At 25.0% G+C, this 18,275-nt stretch overlaps 3 protein-coding genes across 3 annotated transcripts; 2 read left to right on the forward strand and 1 right to left on the reverse strand.

The window, feature by feature from the left end:
• The first annotated feature begins 1,087 nt into the window (after positions 1-1,087).
• Positions 1,088-2,228, forward strand: OCT59_008092 (uncharacterized protein). Its single transcript, XM_066142231.1, has 4 exons — positions 1,088-1,283; positions 1,350-1,599; positions 1,668-1,744; positions 1,872-2,228. Exons 1-4 carry the CDS (start codon positions 1,108-1,110, stop codon positions 2,098-2,100), a joined length of 732 nt encoding a protein of 243 aa, XP_065999132.1. The 5' UTR covers positions 1,088-1,107; the 3' UTR covers positions 2,101-2,228.
• Positions 2,229-7,896: 5,668 nt separating this feature from the next.
• Positions 7,897-8,460, reverse strand: OCT59_008093 (uncharacterized protein; the record flags this gene model as incomplete). The annotated part of the gene is made up of 1 exon (XM_025332279.2): positions 7,897-8,460. One exon carries the CDS (start codon positions 8,458-8,460, stop codon positions 7,897-7,899), a length of 564 nt encoding a protein of 187 aa, XP_025174380.2.
• A 5,313-nt stretch (positions 8,461-13,773) lies between these two features.
• Positions 13,774-14,769, forward strand: OCT59_008094 (uncharacterized protein; the record flags this gene model as incomplete). Its single annotated transcript, XM_025326797.1, has 1 exon — positions 13,774-14,769. One exon carries the CDS (start codon positions 13,774-13,776, stop codon positions 14,767-14,769), a length of 996 nt encoding a protein of 331 aa, XP_025174379.1.
• Positions 14,770-18,275: the final 3,506 nt, after the last annotated feature.

Here is an 18,275-nt window from a genome sequence, read left to right on the forward strand (position 1 = left end):
CTCTTCTGGTTCTGGCATTTTCCATGCCTGCCGATACCTGTTTAATGTGATAATTTTATATAAGCAAACATAAAGTTTTAACTTGTTCACATACCAGATGGTGCAAGACCTTTAATATATGCTATATATGAAGATGGCTTTTTAATAGTGATAAATAACTTTGTAATAAAAATCACGCGTAATATGAATATCGCACGTACTTCCCGTTTTTGCAGAAGCCTAGATTGGAATGTTCTAATAAGTATACGCATTTCGAAATTTTAATTTACCAGTGTAATAAATTATCTAAACTATATTGTTCGGCAATGTCAATACTAAACGTAATGATGATTTAACCTTTCCATTACTGGCCCATGTAACCAAGATGCTTGGGGCTATTGCATTAAAGTTTGAACTAGTAAAATAAATAAGATAAATATTATCTATCAATAAAAATAGAATTCAATCGACAATTGTGTAATGTTTATGTTGAATATTATCAACTTCCGATATTTGCCATTAGTAAGACATTAAAGAGAAAAGATGGATTCCAACACGATCACGTGATCAAAGTCCCGAAAAAAAAAATTTACTCGTAAGCTTATCTTGCGCATATCACCTTTGAGACCAGTTAGCTTCAAAAACGGACTGGAGTCAATTTAAGTCTTTCAAGTATATGAAAATTTCCGTCTCCAAAATGTAAACGTTCAACGCGTTGTATAAACTTCATAACATCACTGGCGCCAAGCGGGAATAATTCCTATGGTGGGTTTAGACTTTAGAATACATTTTTATTGAGCAATCGAAAGTAAAGAGAAGTATCTATCTTCTTATTAAGAAGGTTCCTGGATTACCATTCTGCCGGAGATTTTTACTTAAGAATACCAATTTAAGTCAAAACATTACCTAGTTATCATTCTGTCGGGTGTTGGACTTTTTACTTTATGAGTTATCCAGAAACGTGACTTAGAAATCACATGAACTATATGCCGGATAAAATGGTTTCAGTCCATAATTATACAGCCTCGGATCATCAAATTTCCGCCATGCTCGAAAATGTAAATAAATAAATATAAACAGTGTTATTTATTTTAGTTTTAGTAACCTTTTTATTCTTTTTTTTTCAAAATGCCAGAACTTAGTGATGTATTTAATACTCTACTCGATATATCTATGATCGTTGGTCCTGTATTAGGATACTTTGATCAAATTAATAAATTTCGACAGACTAAATCAAGTTCAGGATATTCATTAGATACGACAGGAGTATTATTAGTTAGTAGTATTATTCGTGTTCACTTTTGGTAGGTTTAATATGTTTTTATTTTCTTAATATTTAAACTGTCTTTAAATTATTTTGGTTTTAATAGGGTTGGGAAAAGGTTTGCAGAAGTACTTCTTTATCAAAGTTTTTTGATGATAGCTGTTCAGCTTGTTTTATTACATGAATTTCTTAAATATCGATTTCCAATCTCACCAACACCAAATCGGCGATGGTTTTGGAATTGGTACACTTATAAATCTTATTTAATCTTCTTGATTACGTTGTCTGGATTATTGGGATTATTTCAATTCATGTTTTATAAACAAACATGGTTCGTTGAAACTTTGGGTTTTCTGGTAAATTATAGTTTAAATGTTATTTCAAATCAAATCAATTCTCGATTCTAAATTTTTGATCTATAAAGTCACTCGGAATCGAAAGTACTGTTCCGATGCCCCAAGCTTGGGAAAATTTTAAGAGGCACTCTGTATCAGGATTCAGGTAAGACACCTTTTCTAAAATTTATTTTTTTATATTTGCCTCACTTTCACATTTCTTACATTTTTTTATATTTGCCTCACTTTCACATTTTTCTTACATTTTTTTACATTTTTAATCTTTAATGAAGTAAATGGATCATTTTAACATGGGTCTGTGGAGATACATTTAAAACATTTTATTATATATATTATCATACACCAGTACAATTCATTCTTTGTGGTATTATACAATTAAGTGTAGACTTTATAATCGTAATCCAAGTTATTATTTATGGTCGTAGAATGAGAGCATTTTTTGGTTTAAGTAATAATAGATCACGATATTCAAATTACAACTCTTTAGATAATATCCCGTAATCATCACTATTACGTTACTAGTTTTATAATTTATTTATTATTTATTTTTGTACAAATTATTATTTTCTTAATTGTTGAATATCAATTAAATCATGGCAAGAAATTCGTAAATAACGAGTTGACACAATAATTAATACTTGAAGTCAATTACAATTTGAAATTAATTCATGGTGATCGTTAACAAGCAACAACTAATAATAAACAAGAATTTTACTCCAGGTATTCAATATTAAATTACTTATCTATTTAGCTAACATTATATAGCGCTGGTTATTTTCATAATAATAGTGAAATACCAATAAAATTGAAGAGATGGATCTGTAATGCTGCCACACTAATTTTTAACTTTTTACTCGTGCAGGATTTTGGATCTTTCGCCAGTGTCACACCCCTCCGTATTTCATTATATGGTAAATCTATTCGTCACGCAATATCTAGCACATGTGCATATCCGAATCAAAAAAATGTTATCTTTTAGGTATTCACTACTTGATTTCTCACGAGTATAAACTTATAGTAAATCTTATCATAATATTTTTAAACGATTTTTTATTGAGTCATTACTAAAGTATATGAGTCATAAAAAATTAAAAATTTGGTGATCTAATGCAACTTATTTAAATAGTGAAAGCCAGTATGGCTGTTATGAATGAGAATGAACAGTTGACCCTTTAATATGGCAATCTTTATCCCTATAAAAAGTATTTTTATTAAAATATATTTAAAATATATTTAAAATATACTTAAATTTTATTTTATACTTAAAACATATTAAAAATATACTGAAATGGAAAAAATTAAATATAATTTAAGGGTCTTATTTCTGAATATCGCACCTGCATCCTGGGCAAAATTACGTAATTCCAGGCAAAAACATGTTAAAACATGTGACATTTAACTAGAGTGTGAAAAATAGATTTTTTACAACTGAAAAAATTCTCTGTTCCCATAATACATATAAAAAATGAAAAGGGGAGGGTATATGATACAGGTGACAAAAAAGGATATGGTAGAATTGTAGGTGTGATGAATTATAAAATCCATAATTTAATTATAATTGAAGCATACAATAATATACTTATTTTATAAATATGCTTTAAATATACTGAAATGTAAAAAATTAAATGTAATTTAAGTATATATTAATTATAATTTAAGTGCAAATTTAACTTTTAGTATATTTCAAGTATAAAATAAGAAAATTAAATATATTTTAAAGAAAATCAAGTATATTTTAAATAGATATTAAGTATAAATACTTTTTTATTAAATATGTACAGTCGCGTCAGAAAGTGTTGCCCGATTACTAACAGATGGGGGACATAATTATTCGGCTACTATGATTATCCCAGCATCCAGTGATCTGAATTTGATGAATAAAGGCTCGTTGGATCCATCTCATCATGACGAGTCAAATGTTAGTTGTATTGTGTCTTTAGGATCAATAGATGCTGAGATATAACTTAAAATATTCTTTACTTGAAAATTTTTCGAAACTCTGAATTTCACAAAATCGGGAATATCTCACTATCTAGTGATCCGACGATGACAATCAAAGACTCATTGGATTCATCTCATTGAGAGGCATCGAATAATGGCCAGTTCACATGTATAACATCAGTATATCACGAGATAATAGTCAAACCGTCCAAAATATGTTTTAATGCATATATCAGTATATATTGATCCTAGAAACATGTGCCAACCAACATTCAACTCGTCTTGACAAGACAAATCTATTGAGCCTTATTCATCAAATTCGAATCACTGGATATCAAGATAATCACAAGTGTCAAGTTAATTATAACCTTCATTTTAAGCCAAAAATCAGCTAAAATTAAATAAAATTGCAACTACTAATTTACCAACAAATTTATTTGGTTTAGGCAAAGTAGAAAACAATTAAAAATGAATCAATATATTGCTCAGGAGTGTGACCCCTTTCCAAGAGCTGTAGCCAAGCTTAAAGCTGTACTGAAGGAAAAATAAAAATTTAAATATTTCTGTCTTTGAGAAAGGTGCCACTCTGGCATTGTGAAAATATGATGTAGAATGGGAAACAAACTAGATATAAATTTTTACTAATGTATATACTAGTGAAAAATTACAAACATTTTTGTGTTTGTCTTTATTTTCAAATCGGGCAATACTTTCCGACGCGACTGTATATAAGGTAATAATGATTTTCTTTATTTTCAATATTATAAAGAAGAAGATTTCTGTTCTAAATCCATACATTACTATAAAAAAAATTAATAATATTATCAATATAAATAAAACTAAAGGCAAAATTATTATTTAAAGAATTATATTTAAAAAATTTTATAAAAAAAATACAGTATATATAAAAATTAACAGAATATAATTACTTAATAGTAATTTAACTTTTTTTTAATAATAATTTTCATTTTTAAAAACCATTTAATAAAATAAAAAAAAAGCAATTATCTTTTTAAAAAAAAGTTGGAATATTAATCAAACCTTATATAGTATATTATTTAGAATTTTTAAAATCAATTAACTTAACTGCTTTAAAAAAGATATATATATAAATGCAATCTTACAATAATAATAATTAATTTACCTTTTTTTTTATAAATTATAATATACAAAAAGCAGCCAAAATTCTTTTTTTTACTAAAATTATGCAGATCATCACATATTAATATATAAAAAATATAATTTTATAATAATGATTAATCCTTAAACAATTGAATTCTTAATCCAATTCTTATCAGCATCACATGATAGCTTAATTTGAATTAAAAATGGTAAGGAAGAAAGGGCATTAAATAATTACAATAAACAAATTTTTATACTTTAACTACTTTTATTATTTCAGATTTTTTAGAAATATTAAATTATTATTGCATAAATTTTACAATTTATATATAACAAAAAATTTAAAAGATTTAAAATACTATAATTTAATTAATATCAATCAGATCATAAATTTATTATCATTTGAATTAAATTAATGAAACAAATCTAATAAACTAAAAATTATAAAAATCTAATTACTAGAATAAAAATATCATAAAAAATATCTAAACTCAATGTTTAAATAATATAAAGTGTAATTATATATTAAATACAATTTATTATTATTCAAATCCTTTCAATAAAACAAATATAATGAATCTAGAATTATAAAAATTCAATTGTTAAATATTAAAATACAACTTTTTAAATTTAAATTATACAAATCTATATAAACTTAAAATTTACATAGTATTTATATTTGGCAATTTCTATTTGTACACGGGGTGTTTAAACACGGGTCATATTAGTAGATTAAAAATGGCATTTAAAACCTCCTTTAATGCCTTAAGTAAACTTGCAGAGCAGGTGAAAATACATATATTTATCTGTAATATAATAAGAATAAAAAGTAAAAGAGTATAATGTCGGTAGCATTCAATTTCAAATTAAAAAACAAAAATTAGTCTATTAAAAATTATATTTATATGACCCGTGTACAAACACCCCGTGTAAACTTAGAAATTTTCTTTATATTTATATAAAATTCATAATTATAAATAATATTATTTTATAAATTTTATACAATATTATATTATGAGTTTTACTAATTTGTTTTTTGGATTAAATAATTCATGTTAAATCATCCTCTTAAAAATACATCCAAATTAGTAATTATATAGAAGCATAATTACATAGATTAAAACTTCTATATATTTATCACAAATATTAAAAATTAATTAAAATGACTTTATAGAAGTAAATTAAAATAGATACAAATTCAACAAAATTATATTACATAAATATATATTACTAGGAAACGGGAACTGTTGGAGCGTCCGAAGTATTCAGTATAATTAATAATAATTGTACATTTAATACTAAAAAAAATTGTCAGCGTGCTGTGCATGCCCAAATTCTTGTGTAATATTTGTCTAAGATATCTCACTAAATACTTTCATTCTAAGTCACAATATAATCAGTTTTCACCCTTAACATAATTTTTTCAATATTATTTCTTCTATCAAAATAAGTAAAAGTTTAGCCTTTTCTGCTTAAAGTTTTCTTATTTATTTATTAAAATTTTATTGATATCACCGTAACACATGGCTAAATTTGTATATATGTAAGACAAAATTTCATTCGTCGATCAGGCTATAGTACAGAACGACATTGCATTTGAAATGCGTAGAAGTAATATGTCCTCATACTTCAGACAATAATTTTTACCTTAGATCTAGAAGTAGTGTTTATATCCGGATATAGCAAATCTGGTTGTATTAATGGATATCCGGTAAGAAGTAGGTATCCAGATAAAAGTTTTTTTGAGTTGACGTTATCTAAATATAATTTTAGTCTAAACGGATCCTCCAAATATAAACCATTAACCTATATAATTTATCCGGATATCCGTTTATGAAATGCCAATCTGCACAATATAGTAATAATTGTCTCAATGTCCAATGTTTCGCTACATGAATCACCAAGTAATAAAAATACTAAAACACGTTAAATCACTGCTTATCGTCATTTATAATATTCCATTTTCCAGTATGACAGCAGGATCCTGCTTACTTATAATAAAGGTCACCGTAGAAAATTGGCCTTTACTAATAGTTTTTACCTTACTTTTTTCTTAAATTCTATTGGTTAATTAGCTAAAAAGGAAAAAATCATAACAATGTAACATAAATTTCCTTTTATAGTAGGATCTGCAAAGACTTTTATATATGATTTTTACACCTAGGAAAAATGAGGTGACTTATCTTATAAGTGCGAGTCCCTATGATAGCACCAAAGCGATATTACTTCTTTTTTGACTTCTCCCTCTCCAAATGCGGCATTTACTCCCTCAGAATGACTGTTCTCAGATGCGAAAAATCTTTTAACTGTTAAGAAAATACGAATAAAACCTGAGTTATTTAGTCGTGTTATATTCTCAAAACGGAATAGTCCCCATTTTGCTAATATTTACCCTCCAGCTCAACAAGTAACTACTACTCCTATTGATGTTTAAACTATACCTTATATAAATTACACAAATAAATTCATGCTTTTGTGATAAATTTTATTTTTTTTATATTTACAAATTATTATACAATATTAAATAAATGATATATGTATAAATACAATAAATTATATTAAGTTCACAGATTTTATCTGGGTATAAACTCGCTAATGACCTGTTAAATATTCACAAAAATTACAGATTAATCCAGATGGATATCTGGATTTGTAAAAAATATTTTATCAGATAACCAGATTTAAAAATTCTTAACAGAGATGGATTTATTTATCCAGATGATATCTGGATATAAACACTATCTAAAAGTAATCTATCTTATAAGTAAGAGAGTTCTATCTATACCCATTTACAAATTTGATATTTAACGCCATTACTAATAACTGATATCACAAATTTTTTTTTTTTTCTTGTAGTAAAAGCGTTATCATGTTTATTAATAATAATGTTAAAGTAATACAATATATTTACAAAAGTAAAATAAAATAAGGTATTCTAAATAAATTTAACATTATTAATATACTACCCCTCCCAAAGAAAAAGACTGACCTGTCACCTTGAGATCAAAGGTGACTCGTCAGTCATCATAAAAAACTCAAAAATTTAACTAATGACCTTCTTTATTGAATATTAAACTATTCTATAGCTTCCAATGTAAACTTACTATTTTATCTAATTTATTAACTACTAATTTAGATTTATTGGCCAATTTTTTCATCTTTATATTAATCCATTTCTGATGTTCTAAATCAGCTAGTTTAACATTCCTATATTTTCATATAAAAATTTTGAAGTCAAAAAATCAATTTGTTAACCAAACCGTCTAATAATCTTATCCTATCTTTATCTAATATTTTATAACTTTTAAATAAGTTAACTAAATCTATATGTATAAAACCTTTTATTAATATAGACAAATTATATGTTTTATTGAAATCCCAAATTTTACAACATGAAATTTCTTTAAAAATATCATCAGAATTTGCATTTTCCATTTGACTATTAACTAATATTAATTCTTGTAAATATTGTTGAAATTTGTCTATCATATTTAGATATACTTGTTCTAAATATTCACATTTCCATAAATGTAAGTATATTTCTTTGTCTTTAAAGTATATCGGATATTTCTGTTTAGAATTATAAATATGTGGTTTTTTTTTAACCAAATTATCAAGTGTTAGTAATTTTTTTGTCCAAATTTTGACCTTAAATAAGTTTAATTTGTATTCTGTAAAATTTGTTAATTCAATATTGCCTTTAAGAACTCTAAACATACTTGACCATTCAATCTTTATAAGCGTTTCTGAATTATTCCAATACTCATTTCTATGTAATTGAAAACTTCTTCTATCCATTGAGTTTCCCTTATATGTTTAATTATAATTGTAACTTCTTTTTCAATAGAATTATGATTCCAACATACATTTCCTCCATACATCAAAAGTTTTGGATCAATAAAGATAAAATCTTTACTTAAAGTGTTTTTAGCCAATTTTAAACATTATAAGTAAAACTTTTTCATTTAATTATTGGTAAATTAAAGAATAAAGATTCAAAAAAAATAAAATGTAAAATAGTAAATTAACTTAAAAAATAAAAGAATACCTCTTTAATAACAATTATATTTAAAAATATAATATATAATTAATGATAACTATCTTATATTGTGTTGTAATCTATTATTACTTTTAAAATTAAAATATTATAATATTACAACACTTATGATTTTTCAAAAATTTCCTTTTTTGAAAAATAAAAATTACAAAAATAAGTTTTTGTAGACAAATATCATCAGTCATCATAAAAAAAAATGATTGATATATTATAATACATATTTGTATAATTGGAAATAATTATAATATTACAATTTTTTTTTTTTTAAAAAACTTTATTATAGATGCGATCATGTCTTACAATATAATATTACAATACTAATAATAATTATAATATTATATAATAATTATAATACTGTATTATAATTACAATAAAAATGTTGTATATAGTTGCAACTTTCTGGACCTATTAAAATAAAGTAGATATAAGATATGCTGGGAAAGAGAAATTTTATTTTTTTTAAAATTTTTTTGTTAAGAATGTTAGTTTTTAACATTCTTTAATATCCTTTTTTTAGAAAACAGCCAGTTTTATGGGTTTCAAACTAGTTTTCTTTATGAAATTTTTTATTTTAACAAACTGTTATTAACAGTTCTTTTTTTTTAGGTGATTCTCAATGTAATAATTATTTAAAATTTTTTATTATTTCATCATCACATGTTTTTAATCATTTTCCAAGAACCTCTAAAAATAATTATATATTACATCTTTAATTATATTAATTAAAAATATTTATAATTATAATTTTTCTAAAAAACAATTAGAATTTGATTAGGAAGGATTCTTTCTGTTTATTTTTATGTTCATATTTTTTGAATAATTAAAATTTTATTTTTTATTTTTTATTTATAATCTTTTATTTTTAAGTCTTTTCTATATATTCTTTAAAATTTATTATTTTTTTTTTAAAGTTTATTTCTTTTTTTTAATATTTTTATATTATAATCCTAAATATCAGAATAATATAATTATGATTAGAAAAATAATTACCCAAAAGATAAATAATATATTAAACAGAATGAGAAAAAATATTTAGCTAAGATAATTGAAGAATATAATAAGTTATAGACTTATAGTAATACAATAATTTATAGTTTAATTATTTATAATTATTTATATTAAATTAATTATTATTAGTTTAGATTAATAATTATGTTAGTACAATTTTAATAAACTGGAAATATAAAAAAAAAAAAAAAATAATTATGTTAGTAATACAATCATTGAAGGATAAACATTACAATAGCAGATTAATAAAATTATTTTTCAAGATTATTTTTTAAGATTATTTTTTAAGATTATTTTTCTTTATAATAATAGAAAATTTAAGATTTAAAATCTTTAATGAAATATCAATTAATATAAATATAGGTAGGCTTCAAATCATTCAATAGATAATTCTGTAGTTAGAATAACTCGATAGTTTAGTTAGTTAACTTGTAAAATAAATATTTTTTAAATAAAATAAATAAAAATATGATTAACACAATTATTAAAATATAAACTTTCAATTCTTTAGCCTTTTCTTATAATGAAAAGTGTATGCCATAAAAATTATTGATATTTACAGTTTCCTGTAAAATAACTATTATATATCATTTACTAGCATAACTGTCTTATTTACAGTGACAGTTATAATAAAATAATGATTTAAATGAGAAGGAAACTTTTCAAGTTTGTAAATAAAAGATAAAAAGTTAAGTTAATTTTTTAAAAGTTAAGTTTTTGAAATTAAAAATAAATACTTAAGTTAAAAATAATTATTAAAAATCTAAACCAAGTAAGAATAGATTAATATTTTGTTTAATAATAAATATCTTATTTATTCAACTTATGGCAAAAATTGGATGATAATGTTTATTTTTTTTAAAAAAAAATTTCTAAATAAAAAATTATGAGAAATCACAAATTTCTATTAGATGCTTTTTTGATAACTTTCTAGAATCTTTTATTTTACTAATGGTATATTACTAAACAACCTAATTGTATAACTTAATAGTAACTGAACTTCATAACTTATAATCTAATTTCTGGATTCCTTTATGATTCTTTAGATATTGTTTTAGTTTATTTCTACTATATTATTTTATGTAACTCTTTAATCTAATGGTAATCTTATAATCTAATAGTAATTAAAACTTTTTAATCTGATAGTATCTATATAATCTAATAGTTATATATGTTTTTTTCATTTTTACTATTTTTATTATCTTCTAGCTATTTATTTGTTATTAATGCTTGCAGAATTTTTATTAATAAAGAGATATTTATTTGTTCATATACTTCTGTTGGATAGTTCAATTACATGAACTTTTGCTTCACATTTTCTTAATAAAATTTCATGTTCTTTTAAAGCTAATTTTCTCTCTCAATATTCAAGCTTATTGAAATTTAAGTTTAAATTTTCTTTATTATTATTATCATCATAATTATCATCAGAATCAGAAATTGTGAAAATTGTTTTGGTTTTCTTGTTAGAATTTGCATATCTACATTTCACAGTTGATTTTGTAATGTTTGATTTTTTAACTTGTGCATTAGTTAATATAAAAAAAAATCAATAAAATAGAATTTTTCTAATTATCACTGAAGGGTGATGATTACCAGTAACTGAAATTATGATGATTGACTAGCATTAAAAATATAGTGCCGGTAAAAATTAATAATTCTGGCCAATGGTGATGATTATCCTGATGATTTGAAGTAAAAATCAATAAAATAAAATTATAATTAAATAAAGTTATAATTTTTAATTACCTTTATGTTTGTTAGACTGAACATTACGAATTATAGGTTCTTTATCTTGCCCTCTATTGGGTATATTGTATGTTTTATGAATTTTAATAGTGCTAAATCTTTCTTTATCCAATTTTTGCCCTTTACAACCAATAAATAGAAATTTTATTTATGATTACAAAGAAATTAAATAAAGGATTAATTTTACATTCACCTTCGGTGAATTTCACCTTGATCTGCAAATTATTAAAATTTTTAATTTTACCCTGGTGAAATTCACCAGGTGATTTTGTACTACATACTTTTTACACGTTAGTTTTGAAAATAGATTTATTTATTTTTTTTGCTTGCTTTTTGCTAACTTCGTCTTCTTTAGATAACAATAATTTCAAATAGTTTCAAGGAATTTAAGGTAAGATTTGCTTTCTTACTGTTTTATTGTTATTGTTTTTTTATTACTAAACAGTAGTTACAGTACTAATCAGTTTTTTATTCTTTTTATTCTCTATATCATTCCCTTTGCTTCCTCTTTGTTTTATCATCACTTTCTTATCACTTTCACCTTGTTTCTTTTATACTTTTATTATTACTTTCGCTCCTTCATTATCCCTTCTTTCCTTTTACATTCTTTCATCATCATTATCGCTTTCTCATCATCTATTTCATCCCTTTACATTATTTCATCATTATTTTCGCTCTCTCATCATCTATTTTGTCCCTTTACATTTTTTTCATCATCATTTTCACTCCTTCATCATCTATTTTGTTTGTTTACGTTTTTTCATCATCATTTTCACTCCCTCATCATCTATTTTGTCCCTTTACGTTTTTTCATCATCATTTTTACTCTCTCATCATCTATTTTATTTCTTTACATTATTTCATCATTATTTTTGCTTCCTCATCATCTATTTTATCTGTTTACGTTTTTTCGTCATCATTTTCACCTTCATCATCTATTTTGTTTGACGTTTTTTCTATATTTTCACTCCCTATCATCTATTTCATCCCTTTACATTATTTCATCATTACTTTTGCTCTCTCATCATCTATTTCGTCCCTTTACATTTTTTTCATCATCATTTTCACTCCTTCATCATCTATTTTGTTTGTTTACGTTTTTTCATCATCAGTTTTACTCTCTCATCATCTATTTTGTTTGTTTATGTTTTTTCATCATCATTTTCACTTCCTTATCATCTATTTCGTCCCTTTATGTTTTTTCATCATCATTTTTACTCTCTCATCATCTATTTTGTTTCTTTATGTGTTTTTATCATCATTTTCACTCCTTTATTATCTATTTTGTTTGTTTATGTTTTTTCATCATCATTTTCACTCCCTCATTATCTATTCAAGTTTATTAAATCATTTGATTATTTAACAATTAGTACCAATAATGTATTATATTGTATATATGCATTGTGTTATAATTAGAGATGTTAAAAATTAAAAATTGTACTTTGTTCAAAACCGAATTTTAATAAAAATAATTATAAATCACGTGATCTGGTAAAAATCACCTTCGGTGAATTTCACCTCTGGTGAGCGTTAAAATGATCCTTAAATAAAATACTTACAGTAAAATTGCTATTACTATTTTAATTTAAAGTAAATATTTACATCTGTGAAACTGCTTCTATATTATTCCATCCTTTAATATGATAAATTATTGCAACACCTTCTTCATTAGTTTGTAGATACTTAACTGGAATTAATAAATGAATTATTATTTTAACAGTCATATTTTTCATAATATATATTTCAGATTCTTTATATCACATAAATTTGGCTATATAAAAAATCGTTATTCATAATTTGAAATTGAAAAAGAAAGTAAAGGTTTGATATGAAAAAATTTTTTGATTATCAATATTATTTATAATTGTATTACACAGATATACACTCATTAATTATTATAGTATATATATTGTATGTGGATTTGGAATCCAGTGGTTTCGAGATTTCACGTGATGACCACAATATAATTAAATCACCTACAGTAAGATCAGCAACATGCATAAGTAGGATTGGCAATCACGTGATGACATATAATTGGTCAATCCTGTTTCCACTGCTATCCTGAATTAACCTACAACATATACATAAAAATTACTAATATAGTAATATACGCAGTAACTATTTGTATTACTCATTTTGCTTTAGTGTAACACAATAAAGTGATGGTGAAATAATCGTCAGTCAAATTTAGTCATGTGATTTTTATAAATTAGTATAAATATGCATTTGTTTTTCTTACTGATTAAATTTTTCTTTTTTTACTGATCAAACTTGAAAAAGAACTTTTTTCATACAAGATGTCTTTGATATATTCAAAATTTGACTTTGTGAATAAACCTTGGTGGAGATCAGATTATGATGACCGCGCTCCTCAGTATTTCATCTCAAGTATCAAACGTCTTCAACAAGCCATATTATTATCCATTGAAAATGAGAATGAACTCTTTTGGAAGGGCTTTATGGACCTTCATCGTGAACATTATCTAATGGAATGCATTTCAGTGGAAGGCGATGTAGACCTTAATATTATACAACAGCTGTTAAAGAAATCACACTTTAAAGATTTTCTGACTTACGTTTGCGAAATAGTTTTTTCAAGAACAATTTTTAGACCTATTTTACACTTGGCTAGTTATATTTGCAGAATAACATTTGGTGACAGCAATATCCATAGAATAATGTTTGGCCCTTCTCGTTCTTTGCACCTAGCTAAAAAAATCCAAAATCTTCACGATACCATTAATGGCATTTTCCCATCCATTTTCTTTTTTAATCTTCCAATAGATCATTTTACGCCTTTGCTTGCACAGCAATTGCATCAACAGATTGGTAATGGGTTAATTGAGAATGCGGGTCTGTACAGAACGCAATACGTTATGGCAGCACAGGAAAATTACGTTTATTTGGCACCAAATTTGATAGAGGACAGAATGGAAGAGCTATTCCGTCAATGTCAAGAAAAATTTGGGAAAGAGGAATTGGATTTAGACGAAGCTATCAAATTTGGGGCATGTTTTCTCACACATTTCTTGTACATCCATCCCTTTATGAATGGAAATGGAAGGGTGGCTAGGTTACTATTGAGTTATTTACTATCAAAATTCACTGTAGTGCCACTTTCATTGTATATGGGAATGAAAACACGGGATTTATACTTACAGTGTTTGCGTGAATCGAGATATCATGAACCATTCTTGCCCAATGCACTCGCTACCTTTATACTTGAAAACGTATACAATACATCTTATAACATATGTACAGTGATGGACATAAACATTCAGAATATTAATTAATGTATAATTTTAATTATATTATAATTCATTTATGTTGCTTTAGGATATTTGATCAGGATGGAGGAATTAGGAATTTTAAAACTCAAGGATAATTCTCAGTTTTTAAAAATATTATTATATATTGTTTTTAAGTGTTATTATTTGCTTATAACATATGTACAGTGATGGACATAGACATTCATTAATGCATAATTTTAATTATATTATAATTCATTTATGTTGCTTTAGGAATCGCTCAGGATGGAGGAATTAGGAATTTTAAAACTCAAGGATAATTCTCAGTTTTTAAAAATATTATTATATATTACTTAAGTGTTATTATTTGCTTCATGGAATAAAATATTCGCAGTGTGCACGTAAAAATATTACTTTGCCAAGAAAAATTTTTTATATTACATGCGAAAATAAATACAAATGTTCGGAACTATGCCCATGATACATATTATTTTTTTTGATCCTAGCCCTTTTGCTAGACGGAGAACTATCAACACTAACGCGATCCTTCAATAATCCAACAATGATGCCGATTACCCTTCACGTTGCTTCGAAGTAATCAAGATTTTCTTAATCGCAGACTTCGTAAGATTGATCTGATATTCACTACTGCTCGTGGAGTAAATACCATCTGGAGTATACATAATAAAATGCCAACCCGTTCCTGTCGACATGATACCATAGAGGTAGTCGAAATAATCGTTCCTAAAAGCTTGATCCGCAGTTCGTTTTTTCTTATTTGTTTGGAATGCACTTTCAAGTTGCGCCAGATTCTAAGAAATAAATGTGTTAATATGATTAAATCTTCTAAAACGCGAATCCTTCCTCAATCAAACATTTCGGAAGTTAAAGCAAACATAGAGCTAGGGATTCGCATTTGATCAGGTCCGATGCGAGATAAGGCTTGGGTACACTAGCATTGTTTTCCCATCTAGCGGATATCCGACTTTTGCGATCCCTACATAGAGGATATATACTCCACGCCTTAATCAGATAATAATAATTTTTTTCGAATATAAATGAGAAAAAAAAAGGTCTTACCTGCGCATATCTAATCTTAATATTACGAGGCTTCCCTTCGGTGATACATAGGAGGTCTTCTAGAGCTTTGATTGCATAGTCAACTCGGCCGGTTGAATCTTCTCATGAAATATCCTTCTGCAACACCATAAAAATATCTTAAGTAAGTTTTTTAGCGATGGAAATTGATGCGTGTAATATTGCTGAGATAAATTCACAGCGCGTCTCCTCGTTAGCGTCAGTCCAGTTCTGAAAAATTAATCACCCACCAGGAGTAAACTGCTTGATGTTTGTTATATCTTCCCCATTAACCTTATTTATACGTAACATTTCCCTTCAAGTCATCGAGAGTTTTAAACGAGGAGTAGTTTCGTAATTTTTGGCTGATACCTTCAATGAATTCTGCAAGAACTGTTGCTGGACCTAATGCGAAGCCAATATCCCCCCAATATTCGATAAGCCCCTCTGTATCAAAATATTCCCGACATCGTTCTAGTGGAAATTTCTTCCGTTATTGAGGCGGGTGAAGCGGGTGAAGAAGCCTGTGAAAACATGGTTTTTATATATGTGTGTTTATGCTTGCGAAAAAATTATGCAGTTACAGGTAAAGCTAGTTTATGGATATAAAAGTATTTTTTTGCTTCCGAAGTAAGACACGCTCGGAGAGAAATATAGATTATTTGTATTGTATTTGCCCCATATATATGCAATTAAAATGTATCAAGCCGATTATTACACGTGACATTTATCGAGATTTACGACAAGAACGTAATATATGCTTTATTTAAGAAATAAAAAAAATGTTGCCGGAGCAACTAATATATAAAAAATAAATTTGCTGTGAATTAAAAAATACTAATTATTTGTGCGAAGATACTCGGGTTGGAAAATTTACTCTGTATATATATTATAAAAATGAACACGTGATTATATAATTTCAGTCAGAATTACTGACGAAGTGACCAAAATCGAAATCGATCGAAAAAATAATTTTTTACGAGTTCCTTTTTACGTGTTTCCTGCTCCAAATTAAGTTTATTCATCAAAATTTTAGCATTTAAATCAACTGAATTCATTAACTTATTTAAATTCACTTTCTTTTCATAATTTTTCTCAAATTTTACAGAAATTATTAATTACCTTTTTTTTACTCAAGGAATTTTTTTACCCTTTTACTTGATTGAGAATGAAAAGAAAAATTAAAAAGAAATCAAACGGAGGACACATGATATAATTTTAATTAATAAAGTTTTTTTTTTTCTTTTTACAAAAAAAAAATAAATTGTTTTATTGATTTCCTAAAAATAATATTTGGTTTTTTTTTTTTTGGTTTTTTTTTTAAAAAAAATGTTTAACTATTTACTAGATAAAAAAATATTTTTTTTTTTTTACAAAAAAAAACTATTTACTAAAAAAAAACTATAATTATTTTTAAAACTATAAAAATTTTTTTTTTCTTTTTTTTTTTTTCATTGAAGAAAAAAAAAAAAAATCCATATATTATATAATATTTTGTAAAGAAATAAATAAGTCTTATTTTGCGTAATTAAAAATAAAACTAACCTCTTATAAGTTATAGCGTTTTTTTTCTTTGTTCGTAATTATATACATAAAGTAGAAATAAATATATATATATTATGTTATTAATAATATATATATATATTATATTGTTAAAAAATTCAAGATAGAAATGTACAGAATTTGAATTGTTATATTACATAAAAAAAAAGTACTTTTTTAAAAAAGCATTTCTTTTTTTTTTTTTTATACAGTTAAAATGTTTCATAAAGAAAATTTTTTTTTCTTCCTTTTCTAACAAATTATATAGATCTGACTTTTTTTTTTTTTTTTTTTTAGTGTGTATATAATTTGTATTTATCTGCATCTAATCAACGTTAATCAAAAAATAAACACCACTACAAAGAACACTAAATGTACCCTCTTCCCGTACATTTAGAAAATGTTTTTTATATTATATACTCATGATTTCCTTCTTTTCTTCTAAATAAATGTTCATCTCCATCTCCTCTGAAATAAATTATCCCCTCCTTTAATTACTTTTCCAAACTTCCTCGAAGGAAGTAATATAAAGTTCTTCACAGAAAATTTTTTTTTTTTTTTTTTTTTAATGATTATGAATTGTGATTGATTTTGTGAAAGAAATGTTAGGAATGTGTAAAGTAAGAAGGGAATAAATTGGAAAAAAAAAGATGTGATTTATGATAAAGGAGATAAAAAAAGATAGAATAAAATAAAAATGAAAAGAAAAAAAGAAAGAAAGAAATGATGGTAAGGGAAGAGAGTTATTGTGTATGTATTGTAATTATGTGTTTAAGAGATCGACACATTATAATTACCCCAAGGGTAATTAATGAATTATTTATTATTAATATAATAATGTTTTGTAAAATGATTTGATGATTATATATATTAATCTATATAATGTGTGTTGTATGAAAAAGAGAGAGAAAAAAAAATATTTTATATATATT

The sequence above is a fragment of the Rhizophagus irregularis genome, chromosome 16, assembly GCF_026210795.1.
Source record: "Rhizophagus irregularis chromosome 16, complete sequence".
NCBI classification, from domain to species: domain Eukaryota; kingdom Fungi; phylum Glomeromycota; class Glomeromycetes; order Glomerales; family Glomeraceae; genus Rhizophagus; species Rhizophagus irregularis.